Source organism: Dendrobium catenatum, unplaced genomic scaffold (assembly GCF_001605985.2).
Source record: "Dendrobium catenatum unplaced genomic scaffold, ASM160598v2 original_scaffold_117901, whole genome shotgun sequence".
NCBI classification, from domain to species: Eukaryota; Viridiplantae; Streptophyta; class Magnoliopsida; order Asparagales; family Orchidaceae; genus Dendrobium; species Dendrobium catenatum.
In genome coordinates this window covers 210,400-232,366 of record NW_021436336.1, presented here as the reverse complement: position 1 = coordinate 232,366, position 21,967 = coordinate 210,400, and the positions used below count along the sequence as shown (strand labels likewise).

The 21,967-nt window shown below is 39.8% G+C and overlaps 1 protein-coding gene across 2 annotated transcripts in view; it reads right to left on the bottom strand.

Annotated features, from left to right (window-relative positions):
- Positions 1 to 21,967, bottom strand: part of LOC110093510 (protein GLUTELIN PRECURSOR ACCUMULATION 3) — a 46,269-nt gene that overhangs the window by 2,717 nt on the left and 21,585 nt on the right. For both annotated transcript variants that reach the window (XM_020818747.2, XM_020819982.2), the window contains exon 10: positions 15,694 to 15,778. In XM_020818747.2, coding sequence (XP_020674406.2) covers positions 15,694 to 15,778 — 85 coding nt within the window. The remainder of the gene's footprint in view (positions 1 to 15,693; positions 15,779 to 21,967) is intronic.

The following is a 21,967-nucleotide window of genomic DNA, read 5'->3' as shown; positions in this document are numbered from 1 at the left end:
AATATTTAAATTATATTAATTATTTATATTAATTACTTTAATTATAAATTAATTAATGAATAATTATAGTCATTAATATAAATTAAATTAATTTAATTATAAATGATGTTTTATTTATTAATTAATTAAAAATTATTTTATAATTAAATGATAATCAGTTAATTTACTATATTGAAATATATTTTAATAATAATAAATAATAGTTATGAATTAATTATGGATTAAATTAATTATAATTAGATTTATTTTAAATCAGAATTTTAAATAATCCCCTCCGACTCTCTTTCCCCGACGTTCGTGTAAAGCGGACCGGCAAACCACCTAAGCACGCTTTGGTGCGCGTGGATAGGACCGGAACCCGGTGCGACACTACGACGAGGAGCAGTGCGAGTGACCCTCGATCCACGTGTCAACGCTCAAGACAACCCCGCGGAGGTATGAAAATTTCACTCAAAACCTACTTCAATGTTGATGCGCGAACGAAAAATGCCCCAAGCACGCCTTTGGCGCGTGGTGGGATGGGACCCCGGTGCGCACCTACGGCGAGGCGGGAGCGCTCATAAGTTACCCCCGGGCAGGGGCGAAATACAAAAAATATGCTATCTTTCATAAAATGCTTCCTTATAAAACCCCAAGCACGCCTTTGCTGCTTGGTGGAGAAAAATAAACATACACCTCCGTGTCTCACAAAACACCAACCGTGACGCCTCTGGTGGCGTGTGGTAGGCGCCGCGCACTCTTGTTTTTGCCCACTTAACAGGGGCAGACGCCGGAGGCTGCCGAAAATTTGGATTGCAAGAATCCAAGGAAACTTGTAGCAATGTGGACGGCATAGGACGTGACTGAACTTGAAAGACATTGCAAGAGCTTATATATGAACAAAGATCCGACTTGAACTTGTTGGACCAAAATCTACTTAATTGAACTCAAACGTGAATGAAACCATAACTTTAAGCATGATAAAACAATGAACATTGTTGAACCAAGTGAGGACTTAGACCTGCCATATGAACGAACATGAGGACTCCTCTGCTAACGTACTTGATTGGACTCAAGCTGAATTGACGTCATCTTGAACTTGCAAATGACATTGAACTCGGACTTAACTCAAGAGAACTCGCATTGACATATAAAAGGAACTTGACAATTCCACTTAAAAACTTGAATATGGCATAGACAATTATGCTTGGACTGATTTGAATAATGGTTGAACTCAAAGGGAATCACAAGGAACTTGAGGTTAAGTAAAATCTAATCATCGCATATGACATGGTACTCACAATGATACCAAACGATAAATAACGGGATCCATGTAATTCCAACTTAGCGTATTTATGCTTCGAATCTCAATTCAAGTATGTGGGTAATTTTGAGTGATTGCAATGGACAGCTTACATTCAACAATACAAATTCTCGATGAGTGATAAAAAATGGTAGTATTTCATTTGAGAATAAATGTAATTCAGTAATCTCATCAGTGAACTCACAATCATCTTTGGTGATAACAAAGGATTACTAAGATTCCAACATTAAATGGGATTACTCATGAGTGAAGGTGAAGGATCATTCTACATATTACAAAACACAAATAACAATAAAGGATTTGCTTTTGAAGAAATGGTCAGAATATCAATAAACCATCATGCCAAATTAGAAGCAACGCTAATCAAGAAGTGTGAGCATTCAAATCTCATTACATGCCAAAATCTGTTTAGGTGGGTGGGCGGAGGCCCCACATTTCTCACCAGCAAGGAGATATTTAAGGAGGCACATGTGAAGTATAGTGATGGGCCATCGTTGATCATGGAGTTAGGTAAATATGCAAAGAGAAACAGTTAGAGCAAGAAGAAGATAGAAGAGACGCAAGAGATAAGAGACAAGGAGCACACAAAACTTGTGTCAAAGTCTGAAAGGGATAACAGACGAACACAAGAAGGCTTGCGAATAGACAAAGTGACCCAAGGATCAGGCAGTTGAATGTTGGCAATCCATGCAAATGACAAGATCAACGACAAGCCAAAGCCAAGGAGTATAATTCACATCCGCAGGAAAAGAAACAAAAGAGCTGCAACATATATCAGCTTCCTCCAAAGACAAATGTTACAGGCCAGTATTCCACGTTGGTGAGATGCAGTATAGGAATATTGCAGTAAATAACTGCAGTATCGGAACCAATCTTACAGGCTACAGATAAGGGATATGAACCATCACATCGACCCCTTATACTGATTCCTAGTATAGTCCAGAGTTATTAAGAACGTGGAACAAAGAGCTACCAAAAGTCCTTCAGTTGTTTATTCCTCGAATTATATTATACATCAGATGAAAACGTTATTAGCACTTACATAAGGCGTGACTCTTAAGTTCGGCGGCGCTGCGTGACGTATCCAATAATACAAGAAGCAGGTAGATGTAAGGGAGCATATGCCGTTGGCAGGATGTCTATAGCCGCCCTAAAAGTTTACTTATCTGGAAGCGGAATGAGGAGATACCGTGGTATTCGTGAGGAGGTCTGGCCTACACCCATCTCCCAAACAATCGTCCACACAGTTCTGTGTGGGCGTGAGTTGTGATGGGTCTGAGGTACGCGGGCTCTCGCCAAGCTCGATTCGAACCACATAAGCTCAAGATAGTGCTCGCCACGCTCAATCCTGAGTGCTGTGCAAACATTCTCCTGTCTGTGCTTACAATACGATCAGAAGCCATAGTTGCAGCTGCGAATGCTACTATCCTATGGTCCATATTCTGCTTTGTCATAATGAGACAATTATATATACTGGTACTCCTATAGCATCTCAATTACACTGTCTCTCTCTTAGTAGATTCTTCAGTGTGTCGGTGGTGCACAAACACATAAGTGAGAAATTAATATACTCCGCGATGGTTGCTTCCTTCGTAGCTGAGTGTTAGAATATGATGAACCACGCAGCTGAGATCTGTTGTGAGGCATTCTCGGGTGGAGTAGATGGATAATATTCTTAGTGTTCGTACCTTCCTCTGGCCCCGCTTAGACTGGAAACTAAAGAGTGCTACGACATACGGAGAGTCCAATCATTTCAACCAAACTAGATCTCTCCTGATGGGGCTTACGACCCTGGATTAATTATGGTTCTTAAGACACGAACCTATTTATAGGCAGCATATGTCCGCCCAGTCAGAGCATCAACACATCATATACTAACCAATAGGCATCAATGCTCTCGAGACAAGACTCTTCTGATTCTCTTCTTCGTAATACTATCCCCTTTGACACAGTCTGTCTAGGAAGACAATGTGGTGCATAAGCTGTAGAGAAATTGACTCCGGATATTCACCCCGATTCAATCGGACGCCTTCAGGGACGAAGCAGTTACTTGCAAAACCGCAGGGGTATCGATACAAAAAAATTTTTTTTCTAAAAAATATTTTGTTCAATAATCACTTATAAAAGCATGAGCGGTGCGAGGTCTCCTATTTGCCAATAAGAAACACAATTCCAAGCTTCCTCTCCAGTAAATACAACTCCAACACAAAAACTACAAAACACCTTCACAGAATTTCAAATTCGCACTAAAGACATATAGATATTTATACAAATTGCAAGAGCTCCTCAGTAACTATCAGAAACATCTTATAAGCTTATTAATCCACAAATCCACTCTCTGCCTACCCATGTCTTGCCGGCTGCGCACTCTAATTGCAAATAAATCTTACCTAAGACTCGATTAAAGAGGTCTCAAATAAGCCTCACGTACGAAATAAGGATTATTATCGCAATCACATCTATCTCCATAACAATCATTGCCAGTATGGAGCGGCGATACTCTAGTCTCTCTACTGAGTTCGTCCGTCAGATGAGTCCACTTTCAGGCTCAAGACAGAGATAGTGACAGCGCGAGGCCTATCAATGATGATGGCTACTTGCATGCGCTCCAAAATGGTCACCACAAAATCCGGGTAGTAATAGGCTAATCGAAGACCTTATTACGCACACTAAATGGAACAGTTTGTGAAATCCGTGAAGATATGAAATACAATATTATGGATGATTGATCTGATCTCTAAGGTGCTACAAAGCTCCTCTGTCAGCTAAGGTGATATCAACAGTATTGTCCTCCTATCAGTACAAACAACCACCCCGCGTCTATCTTGAACACCACTATGACGAAGCGACCCCCATGTCCTCGGCGCGACAGATCTATACCTTCCTCTGTCAGGTTGGTTCGACTACACTTGCTCTAATCCAACGATCAACCAATGCATCTCCGACTGTCGATCCAGAATGCAGACACTAGAACACACACCCCGCGATATCTGATCGGCTCTAGCGCATGAGTTTATCGACAGTCCAACCCATCCATCCTCTTTACCGAGAAACTACGAGTCAGGACCAATTGTCCTACAAATTGATATACAGAATCTAAATAATCCTAAACGTTATCTCAAGATCTCTCAATGCGCTAATTATCTAGATTACTAATTATTCTACACTCTCATATCCAGAAAATGATATCTCATCTCGCATGCCCTACTATATACATAAGAGATAATATTCTCTTAATTCCTTTCATATATTATGCTGCACATTGATCTGACTAGTCATTAAATCGATAAAGATTCACACTCGAGTTACTCGCGCATCTTCTACTGATGAGAGATGAACCTCAGTTTAACTTAAATTTCAGAGCATGCGACCATACTAGCTAGTCAGCAGAATCTCATATCATCCAATTCCCCTAACCACAATAACTGAACGGGAGTTCGAAATCTTCTGTTGCTTACGTGTCTATATCTCACAAAATCCCATACATCGACCTTCCAAAACTCTATCCCAGTTAGAACTATAAGAGTATTCTTTTAAAACTCCAAGCTCTCGCCGAGACATAGGGAAAAGCGCGAAGGCGGCGATATTGGCTCGGCATGGTCACTCAAATGTTTCGTATGACCATCACATCCAACATTTTCTTCCCTGGACCTTATTAAAATGTCTACACATTAGGAGACAGTCTGAAACGTGAAGTGAGTATGAAAAAGATCATTGCCAATCGGCTTGTATCTCTGAAGTGTATACATCGTCAACTTCTTCACAATATCATATCTGCTGAGGGAGAGATGAAAGAAAGTCTAATATGACTGCACGATATCCCTAGCTAACTCGGATTGATATTTACATCATATAAATTAATTCATTGCTAGTCTAAACTATCGATGCGACAGACACTCCGTCTTTACATGAGGCAATGCCCTCGCAGTTTGCGGACACTTGTACGAGACACGTACATGTCGTCCGTATCACTCGGCACTGACTACGGTGGTGTTTTCTCCCGGGGGCTTGGTGACAAAGAGAACCCCAGCGACTTATCTATTGCGGTTGTGCCGAATAAAAACAATTAAAAATTGAGCCAGTACACCGCACTTGGCGGACCCTATCCGCAGTGTCCGGGGTTTGAGTTTCAATGATTTCAAGAAAAAAAAAAAAGATCTCGGCATCGCTCTACACTAAAGTATGACACCTTAGAATCCCATGTCGCGTGTCTTTCATTCCATTTTGATTTTAACCAGCATATTACTTTCGACGAGATGGTGCACGACGAGGCATATGAGTGACGTTCCCGTTTCACTCCACGATTACTGCCTCCCGGCTCTTCTATCCTGGACTAATCCCATCCTATCGAGAGAATTGTTGGATCCATCAACCGACCCGAGAGTATGAACGAGGTCGTCTTCGTGATAACCATCGAGCGAAGAAGCAAGCCTCTGCTACGCCGTCTCCTCGAATCAGTGCAGTAGGTGCGACAGTCGCAGAGGCATATCGATTGGTGAACGTGGAGTAGGCAGTCCAAAGGAGAACGAATCCCATTCTATTACACTTGCAAGCAGATTTACCGATCCTCCCGAGCTGAGCCCGAGAGGCAGGTCGCAGCACAGAGAAGATCGACGAGGAAGCTACACATTGTTGAAGCGGCACAAAGCAGAAGGCGAGGAGCTCTCGCCACGCGTGCGAAGGGTTAACTTTACCCTTTCGCGCGCTTCTTTCGGCCAAATCCCTCGAATGACCTGATTCGCGTAGCTAGGAAACTTAATTTTGCTACCAGTTTTGATCGAAAGGCACACTGCCGGGAGCACGCGCTGGAAGTAACTTTCACCGTTCAGCGCGCTTCTCTCGGCCAAATCCCGTAAGTCCCTTAATTTTAGAAGTTAGGATTTTCAAAATGAGGCTTGAGCATGAAAAATGGCTTATATTGCTTCTTATATAGGCTGATATGACAAATTATGAACTGATTTAATCTAATAGTTGTTTATTTATAAACATTTAACTTGTTAGAATCTCAACTTTATCCTAACTGGTAATATCAATTGCAATATTATAAAAGCAAACAATTAAATTTAAGTTTAATGAATATCATGTGTGTTTGATATTTTAATTTTAAGTTTAAGCTGAATATTTTATCTTATTAAATATTGCTTGCCATTTTTAATATAATATTACCTTAATTTATATATATTATATTTAAAATTATTATGCCGTGTCCACGCCGCACCCGTGTCCTATATTTTTAAAAAATGCCGTGTCCCGTGTCCGTGTCGTGTCGTGTCCGTGTCGCCGTGTCCGTGTCCGTGCATCCTAGGTGAAAAGCTTATATTCTTAACTAAAGAGGTACCTGAGAGGATTACATTCTATTTATGGATTTTGCAAGTTTGCAAGTCAGTATCAGTATGGTACCATATGAGACTCTTTATAATAAAATGCAAATCTCTTTTTTGTTGCTATGAAGTTGATGAGAAAAAACTTTCCGAACATTAACTGATTGATGTTGTTATTGAAAAAATTCATCTAATTAAAGGGTGTCTGATGTAGAACAAAATGCTTTAAATGAATGAAATAAGAATTTGCACGATTTCTAGATAAAAGCAATTAATATTAGAACTACTAGTAAATCCAAACGATTAAATAAAACATAAGAGAGGGCACTTCCGTTTAGGCTAAGTTGCACACTAAGCACTTGAATTATCAAAACAACCTAGAAAATCAAGTCAAGCAAATAGAATAGCCTTCAACAAAAATCTCTAATCTAACAATAAGATTAGAAGCAAATAAAAGTGCACTCAATCCTACGTTTACTAAGCTTTGGAAACGGAGAAACAAAATCATAAGTTTACTAAGCTTAGGCAAAGGTGAAGCTCGGCTCCTTGGGATTCCTCATCACCTACAAGATTAGGGGATTAGAAAGGTAATTGAAGAGGGGGAGAAGTTCACCTTAGTCAAAGTCCGGAAACAAGTAGTCGAGATGTTGAAGAAGTTTGTTGTAGGAGAGGCCGTGTTCTGTTTCCAGGTCAGCCATCCATGCGAGAAGTCGCTGTTTTGACTTTGGGAAGGATTGGATGACAAGGAGAGACTTCTCCGATGTTGCTACAGCGGAAACTGATGTACAGCAGTTTGATCTTCCAAATAGTAGTTACGAGGCTTGCAATGGTTGTGTTTGCATGGGCAACGGCAGAATTTTCCTGGCTGCAGTCTTAGGAAGGAGGAGGGTCAATGTTAAGTGGAGTTTGGAGAGTTGTAATGGAAGAAATCCCACGGGAAACCCTTGGGGAGTTTCAGCCAGCAAAGGAAATTAGGGAAAGAATTTAATTCTCCAAAAAAGATGGCCGATTTGTTAAGAGTTAAGCGGTGCAGGCACAGAGGAATTTCGGCCAGGTTAAGGGAATTGGTTTTGAATTCTTTCCAAGTGCATGTAGGGGTTTAGGAAATAAATCATTGCATTTATAATTGAGGGGGGGCCGGCGGTATGATGATGAGGGAGGAGATTGGGGAGATGATTTAGATTACTTAAATTAAGAAATTAAATTTGGAAAGGAAGATTTAATCCAATTTAATTTGAAAATTTAAATAGGCGATGAAATAGGAAGTTACCCAAAATAGGATTATAAATTAGGTAACTATTTTAAATTCAAATAGATTTGAATTTACTCATGAATAGAGTTACCTAAAATACAAAATACCATTTTAGGAAAAGTTTAATGACAAGTTCGTGATGGAGGGAAAAACTAAGAGGATGGAAAATTTGAAAACTTTCCAAAAATAAATTTTATAATTTAGAAAAGAATTTGAATTTCAAATTTAGGGAAATTTGAATTCAAAGACCAACTAAATTATGGCAATCTAAAAATTAGGAAGTATCCAAAGTAGGCAATGGGGGATGGGAGGGGACTAGGCCGACGGGTTGAATGGGGCGGGTGAGGGGGTCGGCGGCAAGGCAATGGGAGTTGGTGATGTTTTGGTGGGTGGGAGAAAACGACGAGGAAGAAATAAAATCTTGAAGGGGAAGTGGGGGATGGAGTTTAAAAAAAAAATAAAGATAGGAAACCACGAATCTGACCGTCTCCAAGGTTGGTGAGTGATGAGTCAATCTCCCTCCCCAAGGGATCTCTCTCCAATCACTCAAGCTCTCTGAAGAACTCCAAGCAAGAAAACAAAATTCTCCAATAATCATTCATTAACTTTTAAAAAGCAACATGAGGGCTATAAATAACCTCTTACAAAATGACTCAAAATAAAAAGATGACAATGCCCTTAAGGCTTACATACGACCTCCCTTAAGAAAGGGGTAAAACGGGAAAACAATTAAGACATAAATAATAAAAGACAAATATCATAACAAATGACAAATACATGAAAATGACTCAAAACTACAACGACTCAATCGTGGTCATAGATAGACGGATACGCCACTGACATACGCATGCTCTGATGTCCGCATCACTATCCCAGGGTGGGAGAAAACTCGACTCCGTCGAGTAAACATCTATGGTGCTCTCGTAGGTCTCTAATGCATTGAGGTCAAACTACTGCAGCTCCTCGTGATCCAGCCATGTATCCTCTGACTTGGGCTTTCCTCTCCACCTAATCAAATACTTCCATCGTCCACCTTCTCTCATGGAGATGATGTCATCACTTAGAGTCGAGCCCACCTTTTTTGCCATGGGTGATTTGGGAATTTCTGGGGGTGGGGGTAGGATTAGGTTCTCACATGGTGGGGTCACACAAGGCTGTTATATGAGTGGATAAGGTGTGTTGAATTTAGGACCTTTATATGCGACTAGATCTTTTATGTTAAAAGAGGGATTGAAGTTGAATTCTGCGGGCAGGACTATTTTACAAGCATCATCATGGAATTTCTTAGTCATTTTGAATGGTCCAGCACTCTTAGCATACAACTCCTTAACTATTCCCTGCGGGAACTGTTCCGGACGTATCCGCACCATCACGGAGTCACCAACCTCGAAAGCTTCAAATTTTCGTTTCAGATCGGCATATAGTTTGTAATCGTTATTGCTCTTTTCAAGTTGTCGTGCAATTTCTTTATGAAACTCATGCATATGAAATGAAAATGATGATGCAGACTCAAAATTCTTATACCTAGAACACAAGGATATAAGGTTTAGTGGCGGTCTAGGTGTGAACCCATAAACAATTTTAGAAGGACCTAAACCAAGGGTAAGAGTCACTGAATCATGGTAGTCGAGTCCAACTGGGATGCGATCAAGTAGGGAGGCTCTAGGGGCTAGATCTAGAACATACGAAATATCTCTAATCGGGGGTAAAGGATCGGGAAGATCATCAGGATGGATTTCAACAAGTCTACAAGGTATGAACTGACTCTCATGAGAGACTGATTTGTCAGACTCAGTGCAAGTCTCACGATCGACTATGGTGTGTAAAGGCACGCTCTAGGCTATGGTAGCTATCAGGTTTAGTCCCTTCTAGGCTTTGACAGGGTTGGATTCAGGATCATCCATAACCCGAGACTGTGATAGCAAAAGCTTTATCTTTTTGCCCTCATGTTCAAACACACAGATGTTTGAACGACCATAGATATGGACATCATTGTCAAATAGCCAGGGACGACCTAGAAGGATTTGACCAACATTTATAATCAACACATCACACCAAACATTCTCCTTATAGTCAGCGAAGGAGATGGGTATGAAGCTTCTTTCCTTTACCTCCAAGGCAGTGGCGTTGACCCAAGCTACCTTATAGGGGTTGGGGTGGGGAACGGCAGACAGGCCAAGCTTAAACACCATGCTGGAGGAGACAGCATTGATGCAGTTGCCACTATCCACAACGACTTTACAGTTCTTATCCTTAATTTTAGTATAGGTGTGAAAGGTCGTAGTCCTACGCCAGTCGTCGGTGGTAACGGGTTGTGACAGTGCGCATCTCACCACACAGGTGGGAGAAGTGTCAATTTTCTGGATATACTGGATGACAGCAGTGTCGTCATCCTCCTCAAAGAATTCACCATCGTTGTCTACTTGGTGAATCTGATATACCTCGGGCTCTAATTCCGCTTCAGTGATCTCTTCAATAATCGTGATTTTATAGGGACTAGAGCACTGAGAGGCAATATGCCCATATCCTTGACATTTAAAGCATTTGGTCCTGGGGTTAGATCGAGGGGTATCAGGAGTGGGAGGCTTACTTCTAACATCAGGACGGGGAGTGGGGGAACCAGATGAGGGTCGAGTAGTGCTCCCTGTGGTCGGCTAGGCAGTGGGGGTGTGAGGGGTGGAACTACCAGAAGGTCTGTAGGAAGGCCTAGGGTCATGTGAATGGCTCTGGTGCTATGAATGGGTCTCCTCTAAATCAAGCACTAGGCTGTAGGCATTCTCCAATGTAGTGATGTTCCGGGCAAACAGCTCATTGTGAAGATCTTCTCGCAACCCGGTTTGAAACATAGACAAGATTTGCGCGGGGGTGGTAGAGGTCTCCCCCTTGCATCGAATCAAGTAATCATCGAAGGAGGCGATGTACTCCTTAACTGGTTTATTTCCTTAAGTCAGCATATTCCACCTATACAATAGTCGGGGAAAATACGAGGGAGGCAAGTAATTCTATTTGAGTTCCCGTTTCAGGGTTGGCCAATCAGTAATGGGGTACTCATTCCTGGCTTCCCTAAGGCTCTCTAGGTTAGACCAAAATTGACTTGCCCTACCCGTAAACTTCATTTCAGCAAAAATAACTTTCCTAGCTTCGGAGATGTTATACCACTTAAAGAAACTGTCCATACCTTTGATCCAATCCAGGAAGAGCTGGGGATCGAGGGTGCCATCAAAGGTAGGTGCGTCAACCTTAATATTCTTCATAAGTGGTGCATCAGGATCATGACGTGGATCATGTCCGTTGTAAGGTGCTCGACGATTGGCACGGTGATGCCTCTCGTCTAAATCTGGATCATGACGTGAGTCATGTCCGTGATAGTGAGCTCGATGATTTGCACGATGTTTCCTCTCATCCGGGTAGGTTTCATCCCCATACAAAGAAGGTGGTCTAGATGGGGTGTAGGGAGTCGGGTTTTCTCTACCTCGCTCAAGTGTGTCAAACCTCTCGGTGGTGGTCCTACGGAGTTCAGCTAGTTCAGCTTGGTTTTTCTTCAACTGTTGGCTTATGGTGTTCATTTGACCTACCCAAAGGTTTAAAGTCCTTCATAGTTATTCCGGGTCCATTCCTAAACACAAAGGGGTACTTGGAAGGCTTCCTAGGAAGTGGACAGCAAACTAGGGGATGGAAAGACACTCAAAAATGACCCTATATGGTGCAGGAAATTCAGGGACAGCAAACTACACTAAGGTACTAAGTCACCCTAGCAAGTAGTGAGGTAGGTAAGTGATGGACACCAATTAGACGACCAAAAGATGACCCTATAACCAATGTTTAAAATTGCGTATTCGGGTATTGAGGCGTTTTCCATTCGTGAGGCGAGGCGTAAGCCTCAAGGCGTCTTGAGGCGTAAGCCTCAAAATCAAAGGATTGCGTAATCATAAAATGATAATTTTTTTATATACTAATGAGTGAATAATATAAAACATAAAAAAGTATAAGATATAAAGTGAAATCAAAATATCTCAATAATAAGACAACATGAAATATAGTTCAACTCAAAATTCTATCTTTCCCAAATCCTAGTATTCTTTTCATTAACATATAATTCCAATTTCCAAAAATAAATATTAAATAGCAATGACATATCGCATAAGAACTCAAGTCATCAGCACTGTCATCACTAAGGGGTTCTTCATTTGAATCATCATTATGATGAAATGCTCTCTCCCCTTCCTCCTCTCCTATAGAGTCCAATGTCGGGCATTTACTTCAAGATTTATGTAAGTTTTAATATATATAGCGTGAGGCGTAAGCCTCATGCCAGTGAGGCGAGGCGGGCCTCAAGGCCCGCCTCACCAAGTTGAGGCGCAAGCCTCATAAAAAAAACTCGAGGCGTAAGCATCAAGGCGTTTTTTACTGGAATTGCGCAAAGGCGGGCCTCAAGGCGAGCCTCATATTGCGCAATTTTAAACCTCTAACTCTCTAAATGATGCAGAATTTTTCTGGACAGCAAAGTAATCAATGATTTAAAATGTTATCAACAATGATATGCATGTAATGACAACTAAGAATGATTATGTAGCTCCCTAGGATGATTTCTAGCATATATAGCCTATGCTAGCCATGCTCTGATACCAGATGATGTAGAACTAAATGCTTTAAAAGAATGAAATAAGAATTTGCACAATTTCTAGATAAAAACAATTAAGATTAGAACTACTAGTAAATCCAAATGATCAAATAAAACATAAGAGAGGTCACTACCGTTTAGGCTAAGTTGCAGACTAAGCACTTGGATTATCAAAACAACATAGAAAATCAAGTCATGCAAATAGAATAGCCTTCAACAAAAATCCCTAATCTAACAATAAGATTAGAAGCAAATAAAAGTACACTCAATCCTACGTTTATTAAGCTTTGGCAACGGCGAAAATAAATCCTAAGTTTACTAAGCTTAGGCAAAGGTGAAGCTCAACTCCTTGGGATTCCTCATCACCTACAAGATTAGGGGATTAGAAAGGTAATTGAAGAGGGGGAAAAGTTCACCTTACTCAAAGTCCGGAAACAAGTAGTCGAGATGTTGAAGAAGTTTGTTGTAGGAGAGGCCATGTTCTGTTTCCGGGTCAGCCATCCATGTGAGAAGTCGTTGTTTTGACTTTGGGAAGGGTTGGATGACACGGAGAGACTTCTCCGATGTTGCTACAGCGAAAAAGAATCCAGCGGAAACTGATGTACAGCAGTTTGATCTTCCAAACAGCAGTTACGAGGCTTGCAATGGCTGTGTTTGCATGGGCAACGGCAGAATTTTCCTGGCTGCAGTCTTAGGAAGGAAGGAGGGTCAATGTTAAGTGGAGTTTGGAGAGTTGTAATGGAAGAAATCCCACAGGAAACCCTTGGGAAGTTTCAGCCAGCAAAGGAAATTAGGGAAAGAATTTAATTCTCCAAAATAGATGGCTGATTTGGTAAGATTTAGGCGGTGCAGGCACAGAGGAATTTCGTCCAGGTTAAGAGAATTGGTTTTGAATTCTTTCCAAGTGCATGTAGGGGTTTAGGAAATAAATCATTGCATTTATTATAGAGGGGGGGCCGGCGGTATGATGATGAGGGAGGAGATTGGGGAGATGATTTAGGTCACTTAAATTAAGAAATTAAATTTGGAAAGGAAGATTTCATCCAATTTAATTTGAAATTTAAATAGGCGATGAAATAGAAAGTTACCCAAAATAGGATTATAAATTAGGTAATTATTTTAAATTCAAATAGATTTGAATTTACTCATGAATAGAGTTACCTAAAATACAAAAGACTATTTTAGGAAAAGTTTAATGGCAAGTTGGTGATGGAGAGAAAAACTAAGAGGGAAAATTTGAAAACTTTTCTAAAATAGATTTTATAATTTAGGAAAGAATTTGAATTTCAAATTTGGGGAAATTTGAATTCAAAAACCAACTAAATTATGGCAATCTAAAAATTAGGAAGTATCCAAAAAAGGCAATGGGGGATGGGAGGGGACTAGGCCGGCGGGTTGGGCGGGTGAGTGGGTCGGCGGCAAGGCAATGGGTGTTGGTGATGTTTCGGTGGGTGGGAGAAAACGACGAGGAAGAAATAAAATCTTGAAGGGGAAGTGGGGGATGGAGTTAGAAAAAATAAATATAGGAAACCACGAACCCGGCTGTGCCCAAGGTTGGTGGGTGATGCGCCAATCTCTATCTCCAATGGATCTCTCTCCAATCACTCAAGCTCTCTCAAGAACTCCAAGCAAGAAAACAAAATTCTTCAATAATCATTCATTAACTTTTGAAGAGCAACATGAGGGCTATAAATAGCCTCTTACAAAAGGACTCAAAATAAAAAGATGACAATGCCCTTAGGACTTACATACGACCTCCCTTAAGAAAGGGGTAAAACGGGAAAACAATTAAGACATAAATAATAAAAGACAAATATCATAACAAATGACAAATACATGAAAATGACTCGAAACTACAACGACTCAATTGTGGCCGTAGATCGACGGCTACGCCTCTGACATACGATTCATGCTCTGATGTCCTCATCAGTGTCTTTGTTTAGTTTGGGAACATTAAATATAATATTTTAACCCTAAACATAACAAGATCAAAATTGAGGATGGAGATCAGATCATTCTCAAGATTTCACCTATATATATATATATATATATATATAGTTCCAAGATTGGAAAAAATAGAAAGCTTCAACCTTGCTACAATGGTCATTTTAGGTTGATTTAGAGAGTGGTCATGGTTTCATGCCTATTGATTCTTCCTTTGAAGTTTTCAAGAGGACATAATATTTTCCCCTTCTTTTTCTTACAGGATTATATGTAGGATGATTCTCACATTATTCAGTATGAGCCACTATTGATTCAAGAAAACCTAAGCTATGAAAAAATACAAAAGCAAGTTTTGGATTGTGAAATTTGTGAGTTTTGTCATTGAATTATTCTTTTTGTCAAGATATACTAGAAGAATCAATTTTAATGAAAATAACATAGAAGACCAAAGAAGTGTTGATTATTTTAAGGGGTAAAATGTAGCAAGCTTGCTTTAACAAATAAATAAATAAATAAATACTTCTTTCCACTGACGTACAACTCCATCCCAATCGAGGACTTCACTGATTTAGTTTCCCAGCTTCATCAAATTGCAGCAAGCAAGAATCTCACTCCACAAATGCCTTCATCAAGTGATTAAAACTTAATCGAGGACTATTTTAAAGTTTTATCTTTGACTTATTTGCTCTAGAATACATACTACCTAATTTTAACTCTTAGAATTGTCTCATGAGTTGGGATTAGATCCCTTCACCAAGTTCTGTGTTATCAGGTGTACCACATTCCAATCCTAGGTGAGATAAAAAGCAGGAGAATCCAAAGATTGATATGTAATAAATTCATAAAGTATACATAAAGAAATGATTATATGAAAGAAATTATGTGAACATCACCTATTGAAGATAAGAAATTGAAAAATTGATTTAGATACTTTGAGCATATATATTGGCGGATCAAAAATGTATCTATAAGATAGACAAAGAAATATCTATGCTTAGCAAGAAAATGCAAAGGGTTTTGCACAAAATAGATTCAACATTTCAAACAATACTCAATATGAAGGAATGAAAAATGACAATTCATAGAACAAACACAAATAGTTAGGATAATGATGATGATTTTGGGAAAAACGAATAATAAGATCTACAATAAACAAAAGTTCAAATAATTTTGTCCACACTGCGAAGATGCAGAGTTAGATCCTCCAAAGCTGCTGAGAAGAAAACTCATTCCTTCACTTTGCCAAACTTACTTCTATCCAGGACAATGCAATCATTGTGATAGATGTCATAACGACTAAGCCAACCTCCAGTGCCATGCCCACCAAACACCAAGAGCTGTGGAAATAAAAGCAAGGTTACATGCAACAATAGTCACTGAAATAAATGTGCCTGCAAGTACTTAAAACATAGAAGTTACAAATTTTTAAAAATGGAAAATGATAATACAGAACAAATAATGGCAATTGAGTATTCATCAACTCTAAAATGCTTTACAGATAGTCCTGATCAAAGTGCAATGCGCGGATGAAATTACAACTCCAAATAACATAAGAGTTTGTAACATCCAAATTAGTTTTGCTAGAGATAATCATGGGATCTCAACAGTCAATATTCATTTGTTTTTGCACAGAACTTGCCCTTCATGGGATAATTCAAAATAAAATGATTGTTACGGCAAAAAGCCAAAGACAAATGATGACCTTAGTTTTCCATATATACGTAATTCATGCTGCAATTGTTTTTTCAGTTTTGAATCAAGGTTTAAAATTATGCAATTGGTATTGAGACGTTTTTCGTTTCTGAGGCGAGGCATAAGCCTTGAGGCATTTTTCATAGGAATTGCGCTAAGGCAGGCCTCAAGGTGAGCCTTATATTACGCAATTTTAAACAATGGCTTTGATAAATTACGGTTCACAACATAGTCATCATTAGCCGAATCATAACGATAGACATTCACTTTTAGAATTCTTCTTTCATTCTACAATTCATTCATATTAAATGCAACATGTGGCTCTGCATAAATCATCACCATAAAATGAAAATTTTCATCAAACTGTTTTGAATTTAATTTTCTTGCACCTCTTGTGCAATAGAAATTTTGATGAGTTGCAAATTACTATACTAAATTACAGGTCAGTAAATTTACGTTTGCATTTTTTCTCAAAGAAAACATATGCACAAATATAAAGAGAGACACGTGCAGTCTTGCGAATAAACAACTAAAATTTAAAAACCATTTAAAGGTTTGCAGAACATGAAGAAGACATCCATTCAATGTTCGGATTACAGTTTAACTTCACATCAATCTCAAGCTACAATATATAACCAAAAAACTTATGTATAATAATAAATAAACAAAAAATATACAAAAATAAAGCCAATTATGTAAATATTATTTAGTAGCAAGCAATATTGTAAGCAAGAAATTCAGAAACTACCAGCAAAATTAAAATACGCAACAAAAACGTGTTGAAACACTAATCTTTAGCCAGGACAAAATGAAGTGAAGGAGAAAATGTAAGTAAAATGTTGAAAGTCTCATACAAAGGATTTATGCAGCACCAATGACAACAATAAATTAAGTTATATGAGTCTAAAATACAAAATAATCCTCATGATCAATATCATTTGCCTTATCCAATCTATTTAGTGTATGCCTTACGCACCCTTCTCAATTTATTCTTGTTGATTGCTCCAGTAAAACCCGAAAAATAACGATCTTCAGCATCGCACGCATTTCAAATTTCAAAGTCGTCAGAATTTGATGCAATAAATTTCATAAAATAGTACGCAAAATTCTGAGCGAATCGGTATAAAGAACCCATATTGAATTTAGCGTATTTTGGAAGTTAAAATTCGCAAAGTCTCAATATGATGAATTTACCCCTCATGGCATGTAAGTGGAGGAGTTGTTAACTGAGGGCATTTAGGAGATTAGGCAATTAAAATGAACCTTCCACTCTTATTAAGGGACCGAAATATTTCGGTCCCATTTCTTTCATGCGGCCCGAACCGAGCAGAAGAAGCACGGGAAGGAGGCGACGGGAGCGGCGACAGTGGTCTTAAGGGCAGTTTCCGGCGGCGGTTTGCAAAGAGGATTGAAGGGAAATCGTAAGGAAGGTTAAGGTATGTTGTTTATAAGAGTTTTCTCATTCTTTTATGGAGTTTTCTCTAAGGGGGGGAAATATAGGGTTTTTGTTAACCATCGGACATATCCCGCAAATCCCGCTCAAACCCGCTAAAATCCCAAAAATCTCGCAACGTACCTCTGCATTCGGTGCCGTTTTGAGATTTGCTCGCCTCAATCGCTCCCCTTCTACGCTATTAAAACGAGAGCGAAGCTCTCGGTCGCTGGCTGCTCTCTCTCTCTCTCTCTCTCTCTCTCTCTCTCTCTCTATCCTGCATCCCTTTCTCGCCAAATCGAAAGTTACAACACTTTGGTCGGAAGCAACACCGGAGCTCGCCGACTGTGAAGAGAACTTTCTCCCCTCCGTCGCGTCTTCGGCTCCCTCCGTGGCTGGACGACTTCGCTCTTCCAGCGACGTTCCTTTTCTGCCGGATCGGAAGCTACAACATTTTAATCGGAAGAAGGAACGAGAGCTCGCTCGCCTTGAAGGCAACGTTCCGGCTCCCTCAACGACGTTCCCTTCATGATCGGATCGGAAGTTAAGACATTTCGCGGAAGCTCACTATGAAGGTAACTTTTTCCCTTCCATGCGCTTCTTCGGCCAAATCCCGTAATCTATTAAGGCAAAGGAAGAGAAATGGAGGCTTTAACTTGATATGGGATTTACAGTTCCTAAATCCTGTTAGAATCGGCACTAATCCCGTTAAACTGTGTACAAATCCTTTTTAAATCCTGCAATCCGACAACCTCTTAGCCTAAATCTTGCTTTAATCTTTTTTAATCTTATTATAATTAATTAAAATTATTTAAAACTAATTATTTTTAGTTATAATTAATTATAAATTAGTTATAATTAACTAAATTAATTATAATAAATTATATCTAATTATAAATTAATCATAATTAATTAATTTTAATTATGATTGTTTTTTATAATTAATTAATAATTTGTCATATTTTTGTTATAATTAATTAAATTTAATTATGTCCAATTATTTATAATTAATTATTATTAATTATAATTAGTTATTAATTATAATAAAAAGAGAAAACCTCTCATTCCCTTGCCTCGATTTTTGTGCCAACTCCATCAACATATCCCCGCGAAGGTACGAATATTTCTAAACTCAGATTCTCGCTCTCGAAGTTCGCGGCACACCGGAAAACCGCCTATACGCCCCTTTATTGAGCGTGATGGGATGGGACCCCGGTGCGATGCCTACGACGAGGCAGATAATCACCTAAAAGCCCTATTTCAAAGTTCGTGGCGCACCGGGAAACTGCCTATACACGCCTTTATTGCGTGTGGTGGGATGGGACCCCGGTGCGGCACCTACGGCGAGGCGGGATTATTCATAAGTACCCTCGAGCGAGGGGAAAGCAAACTGTCTTCTTTAAACAGGTACCGTCAAAGACCCCATACACGCCTTTATTGCACGTGGTGGGAAGAAAGATCACGGTCGCGGTGTCCTCGTCCGATGACACCTACCATACACGCCTTTATTGCGTGTGGTAAGGTCCAGTTTCTCGTAGTTTTCCCCTAAACGAGGGAGACGTCGGGAGGCTGCCGAAATTTTGAGTGAACATAAGACTGTACCTGGACTTGATTGAACTCAAAAGGACAACATGACTTGTGGACTTGAATTCAAACAAATTAAGCAAAGATCTTGAAGATAAATATGATTTGGACCTAAATGAATTCGAACTTGAAACTTGAACTCAAATTAGAAAACAACAAAAGACTTGGACTTGAACTCAAGCAAGAACTTGATTTGAACATTAAGCCGATAAGGCTTGAACTTAATTGAACTCAAAGGACTGTAGGGGACATAGAACTTGAGTTTGATGCTTGAACCTGCAAAGACTTCAGAAAACCCTGAACAAGCACTTGAACTTGTACTTGGAACTTGAACTGTGCAACATCAGGGGACTTGAACAAGACTAGAATATCAAACAAAGACTTCGATTTGGACTTGATCTGAATTGAACACAAGGGCATGTGAACTTGAACACTTGGACTAGATTTGGACCAAGCGGCATTAACTTGAGATAGGATCTGAATTCAAAAGGACAAATACGGAGAACTTTGAATTTGACTTGAACTCAAATTCTCAAAATTCAACTTGTTTTAACAAGAAGTTCCAAGTACAACTTGCTTGTAAAGAGAAATTAACAATAGTTTCTGTTTGTAAGCTATGGCACGAAATCCTCAACGAACATCAAAGGAGAATCATGGTGATTGAAATGCAAAGAACTATTAAGCGACATGCACACAAGCAACAATAATTCAATGTCAAACAAATGCAATGAACCTTCAAGACTCCCTGTGCACACAACAAGGAAGATGCAAGAAGTCCAACACAAGTGTTAAGATGTATATACAACCTATGATAGAGCGGTGACAAGTAGATGCATCTGTCCTCTACAAGCCGAAGAGATTTGATATGCAACAAGTACAAATACCTACAAACCTTTGTAGGAGGCCTGTTGTATATTCAACACATGTTTGTGGGCAAAGTGTGAAAGATTTGCAATACATCACAAACATGTATAAGCATGGTGTAATAGACTCCTACGATAATCCCTACAAATGCCTATAGATTGAGATGGCGATACTGGCATTCAATAGCGGGAGATCGTCCTTTACAAACAAGTACAATCAATACCACCTGAGATTGGTGAAAGGTGGATATGATATTGATGTAAATGGTTCTTTTACGAATACTCCTAGGAGCTCGTAGTGGATACGACGGGTCCCTGCAAATGAGCACGAGCTACTTGTGGATAACAATAGTGGGTGTATCGCAAGTACACGAATCATTGTGGACATAAGTACAGATATCACCTACAGCAACGGTGATTGAGATGCTGCTAGTACGTCGTGTATGAAGACGATCCGATATACGAAAAAAGACACCCCCTGGCAAAAGGAAAGGGATGTTTGAACAAATTAGAACTAAACTTCCTGGTGTTTCAAAATTTCTTCTTAATCCTATACTTAAAAAGAAAACAATTTTGGTATCCACAAACACCGGAAATAATGAGTCTATTACACTGGTGATCTTGAAAGGAGTTCTTTTCAAGGCGGCGGTCATCGATCTCAAAGTCCAAAAGAATCTCCCTAGTGAGTGAGAAAGGGGGGAGTCAACATCAAGATGAGGAGATGCCTCATAACATCAAGGTCATATTGCCACAGGATCTGCAACACTTATACAAGCAAACTGAAGGCATATACAATCTACAATGCACCGCCACCGGATTCGCAACACTCGATTAGCAGACATAAGGCGTGTATAAGCTCTCAAATAAAAAGTTGTGTGCACCCAAATGGCAGTAACCTGCACAACTACAACTATTTCAAAGAACCCCTGCACGTGCACTATAGTTTGTATACACATAGGTACACGAGGGGTATGTTCAATCAATGAAATTCTCAAACACCCGCATGGGCCCCGACGAGCGTGCTATTGGTACACATGTGACGTCTAGGGTGGCTGCACAAGTCAATAAGTGAATTTAAATTCGAACCCTATCCTTCTATACGGATCAATAGAAGTAGAAAATGTTCAAACCAACAAACACGTAAACGGTCGCGACGACCGGTATATTTGTTTTATTGCATTCATATTAGGCCGTCAAGACCTATAACAATGAGAATTTACTAATAAAGGCATAAAGTCTATTGTGGACCTCCGAAAAGAGCACCGCACGAACGGGTCGATTGGAAGAGACAGATTGGATCGTGCATACGACTAACCATTGGGGATATAGACTGTCGCCAACACACCCTGATGGGTAGCAATATACACGACCTAGTCACGGGTTTCCCCCATCCGATACAACAGTTCGAATGGGGTTTAGTAAATGTGGGGCCAAGTTTCCCACGGGCGCAAGCCCCCGTGATTAATTACATCTCAGGCCGGAGCCTGAGAAAACTCTCGATTAAGGATATACATTATCATTTCCTAAAGTGGGATTGACACAATGGGTAGACTAAGAAGTCCTACTCAAAAGGAAAGAAAGGTCTGAAGGGCTGAATCAACATGCGTGGCTTATACCAGAATTTGGAGGCTCTAGGGTACTAAGGAGAAAACTGGAGAAAAGAAATCAAGCACTCAACCACATGCGTGAGAGAAGAGATGGAGGTGACATCATCCTGTGACGCGGATAAGTAGGATTTATAGTCCCTGAAAGGAAGGAACCTACCTACTATTTAAGGCATACTACGAGACCGAATGTAGTAGCCTCGAATCCTAAATCTATGTGTTTAGTGTTCTACAAAACACTAAGACCCGTGTCCTAGCTTAATGCCGTGCAAAACCTGACTTATCCCGGCCTGGATTGGGGGACCAGCTAACCACCTAATCGTTCAAAACATGCTGTCAGTCGATTATGAA